Source organism: Pleurodeles waltl, chromosome 1_1, assembly GCF_031143425.1.
Source record: "Pleurodeles waltl isolate 20211129_DDA chromosome 1_1, aPleWal1.hap1.20221129, whole genome shotgun sequence".
Classification (NCBI taxonomy): domain Eukaryota; kingdom Metazoa; phylum Chordata; class Amphibia; order Caudata; family Salamandridae; genus Pleurodeles; species Pleurodeles waltl.
The window spans coordinates 177,280,753-177,298,446 of NC_090436.1; the positions used below are offsets into that span (position 1 = coordinate 177,280,753).

Consider the following 17,694-nt stretch of genomic DNA (forward strand, 5'->3'; position numbering starts at 1 on the left):
CAAAAAGGATTATTACTCAATTTTAATGTAATCAGTCTAGGTGGATGAACAAAAATGGCACATATTGCTACTGACTATTACACTGCAGTCATCACACATAATAAAAATGATCTAGCGAATCGAAGATTTATCAAAAATGTATTTCAACTAAAAAATTTGATTTAAGACCAACATTTCAAGTAGCTTAGATAATCACAATTTATTTGTTCATAAGCAATTGAACTACCCTATAAACAAACATGATTGTATCTTGGAGATGAGGTACTAGCTGGAATATAAATATTCACACAGTCTTGCCTGCTATACCACATATTGTATTCATTTCATATTGCCTATTCACTCTAATACAATTAAGTTCTCCTTTGGGCATGGGTATACATTTTACGACTCTGACCATTTATGAGGCTCCATTTTTCAAATTCACTCATGCATAATTTGATTCTTTATAAGAAATCAAAACATATACCAAATGATAAACAAACTTGATGCTTCTTAACCATTACACAATGAGATCTAAAGTAGAATAGTAGTCAACATTTCATCCATTTTTAAAACAAATAGTTGAGAGAAAAAGGACAAAACTCATGCATCTCTCACAATTTTAGAATTACCTTTGAAACAGAAAATGAGGCCATCAAGAATGATCCAAAGAAAATCACGGAGAAAGCAAAAGTGCAGAAAGTAAAGTATAGAAAATAGGATTAAAAAAACAAGTCTGATGGTAAGACATTAAACACCAAATGTATTAACCCCTCAACTGAGGGCTTTTCCATCCCCAGTGCTGAGCTCTTTGTGTTTTTTTTTTATATATACTTGGGGTAGTTTGTGATTACACCTTCATAACTTTTTATCTGCACAAGGAATCCACGTCAAATTCTAAAAGTACCCAGGTTTGGGAATTTCCTTGGAGGGCACCGAGAAAATACGCATATGCTACATTTTTGGGGGAAAAAATTTCTGTGGAAGAAAGTGTTTTTTTCTAAGAATGGCATGAACAAAAAGTTTACTGTGTGAGGATCACCAGCTTTTCAGCTTTCAGAATGGATTTGTGCCAAAAAGGTTTGTTCAAACAGGTGCAAAACTCACTGATGTTCCTAGAAACCTATACATTTCTAAAAAGTAGACAATGTTGTATTTAGCAAGGGGTCTGTTTGTACAGATCCCTCAGTTTTCCAAAAGAAACTGTTAAAATTAAACAATATTGATAATTAGTAGGAAAAAAAACAGCCATTTATGACGTTTTCATTTTTAATTTCTTGCCCGATGGCTCATTTACAAAACAATTTTCTCCCTTTTTCATGGAAGGTAACACTAGTCCTCATTGACAGATCATTCTAGTATTCACAGTCTGAAACTTTGGGGACAGAATCACGACAAAAGTGATACACCATTACATCTGATAGGCCCTCCTGCTCATGGGGGCCATAAAGGAGAGAAAACTTGTAGGTTCTCCAAAAACACGCAATACCCAGAGCCATAACTGAGCTGCAACTTAACAAAAATTATTGAGTACCGACTAGACAGCAATTTATATGCTAAAATTTAAAGTACGGCAAATAATTATGAAGGAAATTGATGCATTTCTTAACTGTACAGAAGATACCAAGTTTCAGAACAGTGTTTCATGTCAGAACCCAAAGACACATGCTGCGGTCTGCCCCAAGGATCATCACACAGCCCAACGGTTTTCAACATCTACATTGCCTGCTAGCCAAGATCATCAAACAACACGGGCTAAACATATTCTCCTATACCAACGATACCCAACTGATCCTCTCCCTGTCCGATGACTCTGCAAAAGCCAAGAGGAATTTCCACAACGGGATGAGAACAGTCGTCGCCTGGATGGAAGCCAGATGCCCCAAACTCAACTCTGACAAGACAGATTCATTTAATTAGCTCCACCCCTTCATCCTGGAATGACTCCTGGTGGCACACCGCACTGGTTAATGCCCACAGCTCACACAGAACACGCACGTAATCTAGGCATCATCCTGGACTCCTCTCTATTCATGACCCGCCAATTCAGCACCCTCTGACTCCTCCAAAAGATTTTCATGTGGATCCCCTACAACACGAAGAAGACCGTCTCCTACACACACATCACTAGAAAACTGGACTATGGCAACACACGTTATGGTGGCATCACAAAGAAACAACAATCAAGACTACAAAAAATCCCGAATGTAGCAGCCAGATTCATCCTGGACATCCCATGGCACAGTCACATCACATCCCACCTCAGAGACTGCTAGTCAACTACAAGTCCGTGTCAAACCCTTTGCATCCATGAAAAGTCCTAGAAAAAGTGTATGGACCAAAGTTTGTTCCACTGACTCTAAGGGGGGCTAAACATCCTATAACATTTCAGGGGTTTGGGAAACAGATGAGGCTTCCATAGAATACTGGGGAAAGCTGCTAGCCCGCTGCTGATTTTGTGGGGGTGGGGTGTATGGCTTAAAACTCTTATAGGAAGCTGGTTCTGTATATACTATATCAAAATGAGATATAGTGTGCACAGAGTCCAGGGGTTCCCCAAGAGGCTTGACAGAGGCTAATGCTCTATTTGTGGTAGTGTGGTCGAGCAGGTAGGCTTATCAGAGGGTAGTGTTAAGCATTTGTTGTACACACACAAGCAATAAGTGAAAACACAATCATTCTGCTGGAATTTTGGTTTAGAGCTGAACTCGAAGAAAACAAAATTAATGGTGCTTCGCTCTGGCCCTCGTAAGAAATGTACTATTAGGTTAGATGGAGCTTTCTTGGATCAGGTTAGCTCCATTGACTACTTGGGTGTGAGACTTACAGATTCACTCCTTTGGGAGGAACAAGCTGGCAAGAGTGCTGGGCTTTTGCAACATCGGGCAGCATCCATATTGCGCCTCTATAGGAATACGATCGCTAAAGTTGTGTCTCCAGCAGTAAAGATTTATGTGGCTAAGGCACAGGGTGCTGCTGTTTACGGCGCAGAGATTTGGGGCATGTCAGAGAGCAGTAGGATAACCAAAATTGAGAATAGCTTTGCACGGGCTTTATGTGCTTGTCCTACTAGCACCCCATTAACCCCCCTATTTTTAGATCTAGGGTTTAAACGAATGGCTGATCTAATTATCTTACGGCCTCTATTATATTGGGTGAGGCTTTGGATAGTTCCCGAACTGGCCATATATAAGTTTTCTCTATTAGAATTGTTAAAAAGCCCTAACTCTACGTCCATCCCATGGATCAAACACGTATCCAGTTGGTTTTGTACGCTGGGATTGGGGAACTTTTGGGAGAATCCCCAGCAACTTGTGAAGTCCCATGTAAAAGTACTGAAAGGAGCTTACTGGTCGCACATACGTAATAATTACATTTCTCAAAAATCGAATGGTCATTTAACTAATTTGTTTCTTGATTTCAAATGGTACCCAGAGTTCGAACTATATCTAGACATAATACCTGACTTACTAGGCAAAAGTTTGTATGCCAGATTTCGATTCGGAACATTACCTTTGAAGGCCTTGACGAGCAGATGGGGACCTAAGTTAAGCTCCGATATTTGTCCTGCATGTGGCACTTCTTCCGAAACAGTAGAACATTTTATGTTTTTTTGTCCCGCTTACTCAACCCCAAGGTTTAAATGGATTCGCAAAATCTGTTGGGAATTGAACTTAAGGAAATGTTTTTTAGCTTTGAGGATTTTAAAAAGCCATAATTCGAGTGTGACAATTTATGCAGTAAGCAAGTTTTTAGTAATGGCATGGCGCATACGCATCTTTTATTTACAATGATTTGAAATTGTTCCAAGTCGGGCAAACATGGATTTTACTCTTTTAAATTTTGCTATGATATTATGATGTTTACTTATATTTATATTGTATTGTATTGTATTGAATTGCTTTGATGGTCTGTCAGCCGAATAAAGCTTATGTGTGTGAAGTGAAAACACACTCAATGACTTAACTCCAGGCCAATACGTTTTTATATGGAAAAATATTCTTTTATTAATTAATTTTAGAACCACAAGATTCATTTAGCAGGTAAGTACATTAAATGAAAGGTACTTTGTATATTAATAGTTGAGACTTTGAATAGATTCAATATTGTACACAATTTATCAAAATGGCAAAAAGCTATTTTAAAAGTGGAAACCGCAATTTTCAACAGTCCCTGGGGGAGGTAAGTACAGTATAGTTTCAGAGGTAAATACCACATTTACAGGTTCAATCTCCGGGGTATAGGTAGTCCACCGTTGGGGGTTCAAGGCAACCCCAAACACCCAGCACTACCAACACAGGGCCTGTCAGGTTCAGAGGTCAAACGGGAGCCAAAATAACATGGGCGCCTATGGAGATGGGGTACTACGGTTCCAGTCTGCTTGCAGGTAAGTACCCGCATTGTCGGAGGGCAGACCAGGGGTGTTTGGAGGAGTACTGGAGGGGCCACAAGTAGGCACAAAAACCACACCCTTACCGGCACGGGGGCGGCCAGGTGCAGTATGCCAACAGGGCGTCGGGTTCTCAATAGAACTCTATGGAGGGACCCGGGGGTCACTTATGCACTGCAGGCAGGGCACAGGGGGGCCTCTCGGGCAAACCACTGACTGGGCAAGGGTGAGGGCCACCTGCTGATCATTGCTGCACCTGTGGGTGGTCCTCATGGGCCTGGGGGCTGTGGGTGCAATGCTTCTCCAGGCATCCAATATCTTCGTCCTGGGCAGTCGCGGTCAGGGGGTCCTCAGGATTCCCTCTGCAGGCATTGTCGTTGGGGTGCAGAGAGGTCAGCTCAGGGTGGACATGTCGTCGGAGTCATGTGGGGGGTCCTCTCTGGGTAGCTGGTTTCTCTGGACACAGGCCAGGGGCGCCGGTGCAGAGTAGTGGGGACTCACACTTCTGGAGTGAGGTGGGAGTCCCTTTAAAGATGGATGTCTTTTCTTCTGGTTGGGCACAGCCGCTGCCCACAAGAGTTCTTAGTCCTCGTGATGCAGGCAGTCCCCTGGAGGCTTTTCAGGGGTCGCTGGTCCTGCAGAACGCATGGCTTTTCGGTTGCAGGGTCTTTGAAATAGGAGACAGGACGGTAGGGCTGGGACTAAGTCAGTTGTCATCTCCTTTTTTCTCTGCTGGGTTTTCAGCTCAGCAGTCCTTCTTCTTGTGAGGTCGTCGGGAATCTGAAGAGCTGGGTTCAGGGTCTCCCCTAAATACTAAATTTAGGGGTGTGTTAGGGTTAGAGGGCAGTAGCCAATGGCTATTGTCCCTGAGGGTGGCAACACCCTCCTTGTACCCACTCCCTCTGGGGAGGGGAGCACATCCTGAGGATTTCTCAAGGAGGGGGTCATTTCAGCTCTGGTCACCTTAGGGGTGGACTCCTTGTTTTTTTTCTCATTATCCCTCCGGACTTGCTGCCAAAAGTAGGGGCTCATCCGGGGGGCGGGCATCTCCACTAGCTGGAGTGCCCTGGGGCATTGTAACACCAGGCTTGAGCCTTTGAGGATCACCACCAGGTGTTACAGTTCCTGCAGGGAGAGGTGTAAATCACCTCCACCCAGGACAGGCTTTGTTTCTGACCACAGAGTGCACAAAGGCACAAACCCAATGTGGTCAGAAACTCATCTGGAAGTGACAGGCTGGCACAGACCAGTCAGCCTTGCACTAGTAGCTGGGCTAACATACAGGGGGCATCTCTAAGATGCCCTCTGTGTGCATTTTTCAATAAATCCCTCACCGGCATCAGTGTGGGTTTATTGTGCTGAGAGGTTTGATACCAAACTTCCCAGCATTCAGTGTAGCCATTATGGTGCTGTGGAGTTCGTAATGACAAACTCCCGGACCATATACTCAGTATGGCTACCCTGCACTTACAATGTCTAAGAATTGACTTAGACACTGTAGGGGCATAGTGCTCATGCAGCTTACCTATGGCACAGGCAGTGGCTGGTGGGCATTGCACTCTGAGGGAAGTGCCATGGTGACTGTCTTTTCTCCCCACCTGCACACACAACCTGCAAAGCAGTGTGCATGCACTGAGTGAGGGGTCCCTGAGGGTGGCATAATACATGCTGCAGCCCTTATGGACCTTCCCTGGCCACAGGGCCCTTGGTACCAGGGGTACTTTTTACAAGTGACTTAACTTTGTGCCAGGGCTGAGCCAATTGGGGAAACAAAGGTACAGTTTCAGGTAAAGAACACTGGTGCTGGGGCCTGGTTAGCAGGGTCCAAGCACACTTTCAATCAAAACTGGCATCAACACTAGGCAAAACGTGGGGGGTGAACATGCCAACAGTGGCATTTTCCTACAACTTTGGTCTCCTTTTTTTGATTGAGCTGAAAAATTCAATAATTAAAATAGCTGCCAGGCACAAGAAATAGAGAGAAAGGGATCTCCCAGCATCTGCTAAAGAGATGAGGTTGTGAAACACGTTTATACCCTAATACAGAACTTTCTATAATCGCCACATCTCTATGGGGTTTCAGTACTGGTGCAAGCTGCTGCAGGAGGGTGAGTTCATGGGAGTGAAAGAAGACAAACTTTGAAAGGATAAACTATGAGCATCGCTTCTACAGAAGTATCACTTTCTCATGAAACTTCACCTTCGGTGCCAGGCGTGCTTCATGTCTTGAACTGGAGAAGGGAATTAATGGTCAACAGCATTAGGCCGTAAAGAAAACAGTCCTTACAAGGTACAACAGCCAAGCAATATTCAGGATACACTACATTGCGTAAAATTATTATTATTATTTTTTTTGAAGAAAGCAACATTTACCATAAATGTTATCCTGACTCGAAGTATGAAAGTACTAAGGAAGTACTAAATTGGTTACATGCATTGAACAGGAATGGTTTTATTACTTTTCTGAAAGCCAAATCATTCTGTGACGTTCTGAAGCAAATGGGCAGAAGGTTCTAATGTTTAGCAGCAACCACAAAATAGAGGAGCCATCAATACTACATTTTCTAAATAATGGTGCCTTGGATGAAGCAGTAGCCTCAGATCAGAGAGATCCATTTCAGACATTAGGTGTACCTTTTTCTTGAATATAAATAAGACTCAATCAATAATATTAAAGATAGAAAAATCAGAGGATCTTGAACGTACACCATTTATTGACAGGTAGACAGCACTAGTCGGCCAAAACTGTGGACATCTCTGTCTGCCAATACAGTCCTGATAAAGAATGTGCTGGCAAATTCTGCAGCATCTGCAATTTTTAAGATCGACCTTATTAAAGTATGTTGCAGAAGTCCATCCATGGCAGGATTGTGACGTTAAAGACTACCTTCAGATAAGGTAATGGAGGATGGTAGGTGTTTTTATTAGCTTTAAATATGGAAATCATGAAAACTTAATCTTGTTAAAATTGGGAATTGGAAAGAAGGCATTATCATTTATTCCACCCAGCTTCTTGGCTGAGACGAAAGGAACAGGTGGGTTTCCTACACCTTGAGGTCACCAGCAGTAGGACTAGTCGGATCTTTGTAACTTCAAAATAAGTATTTTGGTATGATCATCATTGAGCTTAAGTGCATTTGTATCCTTCCAAGAGACTATTTCTGCAAAACAAGTTTTACATTTTAATTATGCTGTTTGAGAAGACATCCACTGGATAAACTGTGTGTTGTCTGCATAGGTCACAAGTATAAATCCAAAAGATCTAATTAGGTGGGTGAGACTGGCAACATATATGTTAAACAATGTGGGATTTCAAGAATATTCTTGTGGTTCCACTTGACTCACTGATTTAAAATCAGATGCAAAGTATGATATATTGGTTGCCTCACTTTTGTCCTAGAGGTGTGACTGGATCCAGTCTAAAGCTGCATCACAAAAGCTCCATTCATAGTCCGATATATCAAATGATGACAGATGGCACTGGAGGCAGCAGAGGTCCAAAAAATAAAGGCTGCTCTGTTGCCCTTGTCAAGCATCCAGTGAATACCATCCACAGTGGACAGTGTTGCCCTTTCCACATTATGCACTAATATAAATGATTGGGTTGGGTTACAGGCTGCTGACAGATATTTGAGGTTAAGACTCTGAACTAATAAATCACCTGCCTTACTCAATTATATGTATATTTGTGTGGCAACAATAAGCTTAACAGGCTGAAGGGGCGGATGCAATTTATTTTTGCATATAGGATTAGGTGTTACTGGTAACACATTGACATGTCATGCACGGATTTTAAATTAGCAGCCAGTATAGTACTTGATCTGGGGACAGGGTCACTTTTGAAGGCAGCAGGCTGGTAGGGAAGGGAAAGTATTTTTGCATTCCTGAAAACGCATTCGGGAGACCCATAAAACGATACTGGTCAAGTTGAGACGTTTGGGACTATATAAAGGATGCAAAGAAAATAACTACAGGGAGCAATGACGTAAATTACTAAATGTATTGTACAACTTCAAAAAAGGAACTTTCGGACCTTACAGTACATTTTATGTTTACCTTTTTTGTCACCAGTAAGCACCCAAATCTTAATGTCCGCTTGTGCCAGTTTTGAAATTGTATGTGGAACTCCATCTTGCAGTTTGTCTTCTATAGCTGTAGCACCAATGAGCTGAAAGATATTAAAAATACATAAATATGGTGAATTATTTTTTAATACAGTTTTAATTCCTTAAACTGAATTCCACAGCAACAGTGTCAGTGTGTCAGGTTCTTTATTTCCAGTATACTGGAAAGGCAAATATCCCCAAGAAAGAAGGTCTGTTTGGGAAAGGAACCACAAAGTACATATGAAGTGTTTGAGGTAGTCCTATGTTTATTTGAAGCCATGTCTTCAACATATATTTGGCAAAGTATGCTGGTATCAGGTCTATAATTCGAGAAAATGTCAACACAATGTCTTCCTAATGTCATATACTAGAGGTCAGGTGCCACCTTGCTCAATTCCTCTATGGCTTACCAGTTACTGTCCAAATATTTAATCAAACTGCTTCGGTTTTAGAAAAGATTAGGAAGTAGAACTATAGTATCCTCCATCAGGGAAGGAAAACTGGAGCAACTTGTAGTTAAATGAAGATTACTGCATCAATTACATTTCATGGTACAACAAGGGAGAAGCACTAAGTGGTTATTTTCCCTCTCTCTTTACGGAGAAGCAAAAAAAAACAAGCCACGTATTGCGGATCCTTTGCTTCATATAATTATTTATTAAATACTCTACAGTTTGACAAAGAGAAAAAAAGTCATCTTCAAACACGAGGCATGCAATCCAAGGATAGGTTGACAGGGTTTTAGGACTATGACAAAGGATCCTCAGACAAACCTTCACATAAAAGTCTCCTTTAAATGAGGCAGGACAGGACCTATGACATAAAAGCATCCCTGGCTTCCTGTCATACATTCTAACAAAAACACAAAAAAGCAAACAGATATCCCAATTTTGATATTTACTTCACCCCTTTAACTAATTCCCCCACTTTTTGTTCCAAAGTACATGCCCCCATGCTAATTAGAACTTGCCTGTCTCTAGTACTTCTTAACTATCTCATATTTATGCATTGAACAATCATCATTTTCATCAAATAATTTTGTTTCTTCAATAGAACAGACACACCCTATCTGGCCATGAAAGGTACAGGCAGTTGAAAATTACTTTGTTTCAATCGTACAATTCTGTTCTTTGGGCCCAAATCAACTGGTTCCCTGGTCACTTCCTTCTGAATGCAAAGATTACTTGCTTTGTGCTCTCCTCCACACCAATCCCTAAATCAGTCACTTAATCACCATAACACCTCAATCAACCCAGGCCACTTAGCACCATTAAATGGGTGTTCAGCAAACATATGACTGGAAGATCTAGTCTTTGACTTTTCATGCTCAACACTTGCAGTTTTAAAAGCATCTGTGATCATCTCATTCTTCTCCGTAGCCAACTTATTTTAACTTTCTCCACCCAGCTTTTTTCATATATTTATTTTACTGCCTCCACACCAACCACTTTTAAATTGAGCAACTACATATTAAAATTTGAAGCTTCTTCACTACTATCTTCCCCGTGTAATAATACAAACATGTCGAAGTGAAATCTCCTATTCTTTTTTCACTCTTCTTTCACACCACATAACTAAATAACATTTGCCATACTGGGTTTTGCTTGCTGTCACAGAGATACTGTAATCTCATTCTACATGTATCTCATATAAACCGACACAAACACACACACACACACATCTCCTACCACCCCCTCACATATTGATATTACCTGTTTTACCAACATCTCTGTACTCCAAGATCCAGTAAAAACATTATGTACCCATCATCCTTCACATCCTAACGGAAACAGTAGATTCAATAAAAGCTTCCTACTCTTAACAGGAATCAGAAGACACCTATTCCGCACATAGGTCTGAGAACGTCAAGATCAATGAATAAATTACAATCTAGGACTAGTTTCAGAAATCTCACATTGCCCCTCAAGTCTGTTACAGTGAGGATCAGCTTGGGATACACCCCCACTTATGACAAAGAACTCTAGGGGTTCAGATACTCAGTTGGAAAACAAATGGAAACATCCTCCGCAACACTGGAGGAGAGACCACAGTCCTAGTCAGTGCATTTTGTGTTTTCCAGATATTCTGCACCAATGGTTATGGCTTAGGTGCCCTCTACTCAATGCTACCTTCTGTATCGATTTTTATTAGCACAGCGCCAGTAGTCTCACCCAGCTGGCTGACTTTTTACACCTTTCTTTCTGCTCCTAGGTTTCCCAATTTACGGAACTATGGAGAACAGTCAACAGGGGGAAAATCCATCCTTTTAAAATGCCCTTAATAGAGAAGATCAAAGAGATGTGGTGAAGAGCTACCCGCTCTACCCTAGAGTGTATAAGACCAAATAAGAAAGCACTATGTTCTATTCTTCACTTGCCCTGTGTTCCTGCTTCTGTGGCACTGTCCAAACCCTGCACCTACAATTCACTTTGCCCTAATAGCCTCCTTTATTAAGTGATTCCTTAAAGACCAGAGACCTGAAGGGCCCTGTCTAGAAGTTCCCTTCTATGAGCCCTATGGTCCCAGATTTACATTCCTGTTGGTCATACCCCAAGTAGCTGTCTTCTACTTTGTGCTCATGCATCACCCTCACAGTTCACCCTTTTGGGCTAAAGCTGTGCCAAGTTGTTAGATACTCCATCACTCCACCCTGTCTTGGACTCCCCAAACACTACCGGTTAGCAGTGTTGTGGATTACCAACAACTGCTCAACCAATATGCATCTTCCTCATTAACCCCCCCAGGACCTGCAAATCAATAACTACTGTGTGGCCAGACTTCCTGGAGTAGTGTAAGGAAAATCTAAGGAGCCCTGGGAAAATTAGACACTTTCTGTAGTTGCAGTCAGTTTCTTTAAAAACATTTTGTAATTAAATTAACAGTTCCACTTCTACTGTAGACATGGGAGGTTCTCTAAGAAAACATAACATCTCCCGTTCTCCACGATTCTGTACATAAACAAACAATAATTGCTCTTTTTCGTAGCACACGTTTAAGTGGGGTCAATAGTTTCAGATCCTGGTGCACCAGCATTATCCATTATATAGAGATACGTGCCTAGGTCTAAGAGAATATTTTCAAAATATATTCAATGTATAAACAGAGATGGTGGGGATTACTTCAGGTACTAATTTTTGATATGTGAAGCACTGAAAGAGAGTAACATAAGCACGTTCCCCGTGCAGCCACACGTCCATGGACTCACATGACAGGTTTATTCTCTAGACAGGTACACAGTTGTAACCTAACATTCATTTTCTCTCAAAATAAAAATCAATTTTTCGAACTTATAACCACAACTCTTGATACAATTGTGCAACATGCCTACAATGTTGTATAGCTTACACTTTGCATAGAACAGAAACACATGAATGGTAATGACTTACTATGAGATCCTTTTCTATCTCTTCATACACTTGATCCAGAGCATGATCTCGGTTTACTGCTACCACTGACGCTGCCTCATACTTAACATTCCATTTATCAAACTCCTCCTGGCTAATGTCTTTGTAGCAAAGACATAATGTCCGTAATGTGTCATTTGCAAACATCTAAAAAATAAAATCAATAAAACTCAGGCATGCTTAACAAAGAATGGACATTTAAAATTGTTTGGTATACATCAAGTGCAAATAATAATAAGATACATTTCATCAAGTGAGCACTACAAAAGAAATAATAGTTCTGTACCTTTTGCAACACTGGCTGATGGATACTCTGTGGCATCCATTTTTGAACTATCCAGGACACCAGTAGAAGATGACAATAAATATTTTAGGTGCAGCCAAAACCTTAAAGATGTCTGCAAAGTTTTAACAAGTTGCCCTGCTTCATATTTTATGCAGTTTGTGAACTTGGAAAAACTTTGTCTGCAGGCAGGATTGAACGTAAAAAAAAACAAATAAATAAATGTTTCCACGCAAGAGTTCTTGGACGAAAATATGAGTTTCACTGAATTGGGCTCCCTTCCCTGCAAAACTTGCACATCAAAGGTTTTTTCCCCTCATAATTTGCTTTAGAACTTCAGAAGGACTTTAACAGGAAAACCTCTGCAACTTCTCACGAACACAACCATAATGACATAGACCTGCTTGTACCCCACAGTTGCAAATATGATCAGCCATAGAAGAACTCTGCAGAGTAAAGAGAATATTATTAAACTAGTGTTCTAAAAGGTATGTGTTATTTACTTCTGATTCATAGCATTTCCTTTGCGCACTAATATTTTAAAGGCCTCTCAAGCAAAGCCTAGGCGAGAGTGCGGAAAAAACAAAAAATATCAAACTCCCAAACAAGTCTCTGCCCTAGTTTCAGCATCCAGGCAATTATGCAGAGAAGACCAAGTAGCCACTTTACAACACTCTTCTAAAAGACACAACCCCTATGAAAGCTTCTGCAGTCCTCAGCTCTTCTGAGGAAGTCTTACTGGCTGTCTAACAGCACTCATTAACTCAAGTGACAATCCACTAAGATATAATTGTCTTGTTACGGCTATGTCTTTGCAAAACCTGTTACATCACTTTAAAATCTTCTACGTGGATTACTTTGGTGCTTTTTAATAACAGACCTTAATATTTTTTCAGCCAGATCAGAAAGCACCATGAATGGTACAATTGATTACATCCTTCAAATAGTACTTGTTACATCAACCGTTTTCCATTATTTATTGCACATTTATTCTTTGTGATCAACTGTATTGTTTCATAAAAACAATGTTAAGTATTACCTCTATTTCATATGCATCAATCCTTCATATGTCATTATTTAGTGGGGCAAGATTCTCCATTTACGCAATACTCAAGAATGTCAATGACACAATCACGTCGCAACCCATAACAGATTTTGGAAATCGTGAAGATAAAAAAATGCCTTCATCACTTTCCTTTTATTGGTTTTCTTTTTTATTAGGTTTTCAAAAACAGCACAATAACATTCCGTTTAAAAATAAGATCATCAGATTCTGAGCTAACAGGAATATGAAAGTAACAATAGGTTGCTGTCCTGCCGTGGTCGTAATACATTCTTATGCACAAACTACAGCTCAATATCAGAAGCGAGAGTCCACACTGGCCGGTGTCTAGCTTGATACACTTAACAATGCTGTTATTGTAGGATGCTGTGGATCATAACCTGCTGTCTTGGCTGGAATCAGCAGCTTTTTAAAAGGAGGTGCATAGAACACAATCTCTTTTATTGCCTGCTCTGTTTTTAGAAACCCCCACTGGAAATCCTATAAGAAGCAGACATTTTTGATAATCCTAGGACATCTCTCAGACGATTTGTAACTCTGGACTCGTTTTAATTTGTCATAGGTTTTAATCTTTGATTTGATAAACTTTGTAACAACCAATGTAAATGCTATCATGAGGGATCCCGTTACAGCTCTCCTTACCATCTCGTTTATGGACCCTCATTTATCTCAAGCATAAAAAAGGCCCCGGGACAGCATCAGGCACAATCATGGGAATATTTTTGAGGGGGGAATAGTGCTATGTAATCTGTTTTATGCAAGATGAGATGCTTTATAGATCTACTTCTCTATGTACCCTATTGCTTAGCAGTTCTAAATGAGGACTTCAGTTACAGTTTTGTTTCATAAATGTTAATAAACATATGTGAAATAGAAAACCCCCCTGGTTAAAGTTCTTTCGCTTAAGCATAAAAAGTTTGGTCAAGCTATAGGACGTTGTTGGACCTGGCTTTTTGACAGGGACATCCCCAAACTTTTTGCCTCCTTCCTCCTATTTTTTCTGACCTGTTGTTGTTGGCTTTTGACCTCTGGGCACTTTACCACTGCTAACCAGTGCTAAAGTGCATATGCTCTCTGTGTAAATTGTACTACTGATTGGTTTATCCATGATTGACTATTTAATTTACTTGTAAGTCCCTGGTAGAGTGCACTACATGTGCCTAGGGCAGGTAGATTAAATGCTACTAGTGGGCCTGCAGCACTGGTTGTGCCACCCACCTCAGTAGCCCCTTAACCTTGTCTCAGGCCTGCCATTGCAAGGCCTGTGTGTGCAGTTTCACTGCCACTTCGACTTGGCATTTAAAGGTACTTGCCAAGCCTAGAACTCCCCTTTTTCTATACATAAGTCACCCCTAATGTGTGCCCTAGGTAACCCCTAGAGCAGGGTGCTGTGTGGGTAAAAGGCAGGACATGTACTTGTGTGGTTATATGTCCTGGTAGTGTAAAACTCCTAAATTCGTTTTTACACTACTGTGAGGCCTGCTCCCTTCATAGGCTAACATTGGGGCTGCTCTCATACATTGTTGAAGTGGCAGCTGCTGATCTGAAAGGAGCAGGAAGATCATATTTAGTATGACCAGAATGGTAATATAAAATCCTGCTGACTGGTGAAGTCGGATTTAATATTACTATTCTAGAAATGCCACTTTTAGAAAGTGAGCATTTCTTTGCACTAAAACCTTGTTGTGCCCTTCAATCCACGTCTGGCTAGGTTTAGTTGACAGCTCCTTGTGCATTCACTCAGACACACCCCAAACACAGGGTACTCAGCCTCACTTGCATACATCTGCATTTTGAATGGGTCTTCCTGGGCTGGGAGGGTGGAGGGCCTGCCCTCACACAAAGGACTGCCACACCCCCTACTGGGACTCTGGCAGACAGGATTGAACTGAAAGGGGGCTTGGTGCATTTCTTAGAGACTCTTTGAAGTCACCCCCACTTCAAAGGCACAACTTAGTATAAAACAGGGCCTCTGCCCTACCTCATCAGACACTTGCTGGAGAAGAAACCTGAACCAGAAACTACATCCTGCCAAGAAGAACTGCCTGGCTGCTCAAAGGACTCACCTGTCTGCTTTTCTACAAAGGACTGCTGCCTTGCTGTTGGACTGCTGCCTTGCTGAACTGCCTGGCTGCTCAAAGGACTCACCTGTCTGCTTTTCTACAAAGGACTGCTGCCTTGCTGTTGGCCTGCTGCCTTGCTGAACTCTTGTCTGGCTGTAAAAGTGCTCTCCAAGGGCTTGGATAGAGCTTGCCTCCTGTTCCCTGAAGTCTCAGGGGTAAAAAGACTTCTCTCTTCCTCTTGGACGCTCCGCGCGCCGAAATTTTCAACGCACAGCTTGTTCCGCGGCAAGAAAAACGCCGCACACCGACGCTGATCGACGCGACGCCTGCCGTGAGATCAAAACTTTGACGCACGGCCTCGCAAGGACAACGCCGCCCGACTCCCCAGGAGAAATCGACGCGACGCCTGCCGTGAGATCGAAACTTCGACGCGCAGCCCCGCAGAACGACGCGCAGCCGGAAAACAAGCAGGAAAATCCACGCACAGACCCGGGACATCTGGTACTCCCCGCGAACCACAGAAAGAGACTGTCCGCGCGCCGGAAAACGACGCACGACTCCCCGCGTGGAAAATAACGCAAGTCCGTGTGTGCTGAGGAGAAATCGAAGCACACACCCGTTTTCCACGTTCCTCTTCTCCTGTGGCCCTCTGAGGAGATTTTCCACCAGAAACCAAGTACTTTGTGTTTGAAAGAGACTTTGTTTACTTTCTAAAGACTTAAGACACTTTATATCACTTTTCAGTGATATCTTTACAAATTCATAATGCAACTTTGATCGTTTTGACCTGATGATACCCAGATAAATATTATATATTTTTCTAAACACTGTGTGGTGTATTTTTGTGGTGTTATGCTATGGTGTTGTATGATTTATTGCACAAATGCTTTACACATTGCCTTCTAAGTTAAGCCTGATTGCTCGTGCCAAGCTACCGGAGGGTGAGCACAGGCTGATTTTGGATTGTGTGCGACTTACCCTGACTAGAGTGAGGGTTCTTGCTTGGACAGAGGGCAACCTGACTGCCAACCAAAAACCCCATTTCTAACAGACGTTATTCTTCAGATCCCCTAAATTCAGCTCCAACAGTTCTTTAAAGCCGGAATGTGGGGAGACTGGGTCTCTTAGCTTGTGAGGACCAGGGAAGTTTGGTTCTCTTGATTACTGCTACATAAGGATGTACTGGTAAGTACCTTCGACGTGTGGGGCGGCCCAAAAGCAGAACAGATGCTTATAAAAATCGTAAACACTGCTATATGGCTATTACTAGTAGCAAAAACATAAGTTTACCTACATCTTCCTAAGTAGTCAAAGTCGAGATTTCGCAAGTTGTGGGCAGAATAGCTCAGTGAAACTTAAACACGACGATGGGTAAAGACCAAGTGAAAAAGTACCTGCTCTGTTGCACCACCATCCTCATTGCTGGAAAAAAATCTACGCAGACAAGTTTGTGTTTTTTTGTTCCGACACCGCTTTATTATTTTTGCCGCACCTTCCTCACAGCACAGTGTTTCATGTATACATTACATTGCAGCAGATAGCACATTTAATTTTCTCCCGTTGAATTAGGTTCGCTGCATTTTGTCTGGTTATATTTTCGTGTTTGTCCACATTATTAATATTACAGTATTAAAGCTATCAACAAAAACTCAGGTCAGAAACCTTGCTATTGTTCCCATATGTTGCATCTGCGCCCATGAACCTGATTTGAGCTGGCTCATCGTTGCATTTTATTAGTTTGTTACTCTGGTGTTTTATGTGTATGCTGGCAAGAACAATCTATTCATACATTACACACGTAGGTCCGCTACTCACAGGTCATTAGGTCTGAACATGCTTGATATTTAGTATGTGATTTATCGGGTAAAAGTCAGGTGTCTAAATAGATGCAGGCAGCCCAGATAAAGGAGTAAAGCTCACGTGATCCAATATTATTTATTTTATCAAGAGATTAATTTTTTCGTTCTCATTAGATGGTCGTATCTGGGTTGCGGAACACCTATATAGAGATGTTTGAATCAGTGGTGGACAACACAAATGACCTTGTGCAGCAACACGTTATATCACCAGTGTATACACTGACATATACAAACAAAAGGTAACTGTCATTGCAACTAGTACCACTGCTTGTTTTTTTAAAACGCATAGTAAGGGATGCGTTCCTCCTCAGTTTAAAGCTTATGAAATACTACGTTAAACTTCACCATTTATAAAGTGCAGAAAGCATGAATGGTTTATTGATGTGCAAACAATAGGAACCGACATTCAACTCAATTGATGCAGAATTCCAAATTCATTGATGGCCCTTGCTGCAAAATCATAAACCGTGATGACTACACCTTTTAACGGAGCTATTAACACAGAAAAAAGACTTCTATTTCCTTCGAATAGCTTATTTCTAGCTTG

General features: G+C 41.5%; 1 protein-coding gene across 4 annotated transcripts in view; it reads right to left on the minus strand.

The window, feature by feature from the left end:
* Positions 1-17,694, minus strand: part of ATP8B1 (ATPase phospholipid transporting 8B1) — a 306,728-nt gene that overhangs the window by 91,260 nt on the left and 197,774 nt on the right. For all 4 annotated transcript variants that reach the window (XM_069220066.1, XM_069220071.1, XM_069220080.1 and 1 more), the window contains exons 18-19: positions 11,862-12,026; positions 8,426-8,537 (exon numbers count right to left, since the gene is read on the minus strand). In XM_069220066.1, the coding sequence (XP_069076167.1) occupies positions 8,426-8,537; positions 11,862-12,026 (277 nt within the window). The remainder of the gene's footprint in view (positions 1-8,425; positions 8,538-11,861; positions 12,027-17,694) is intronic.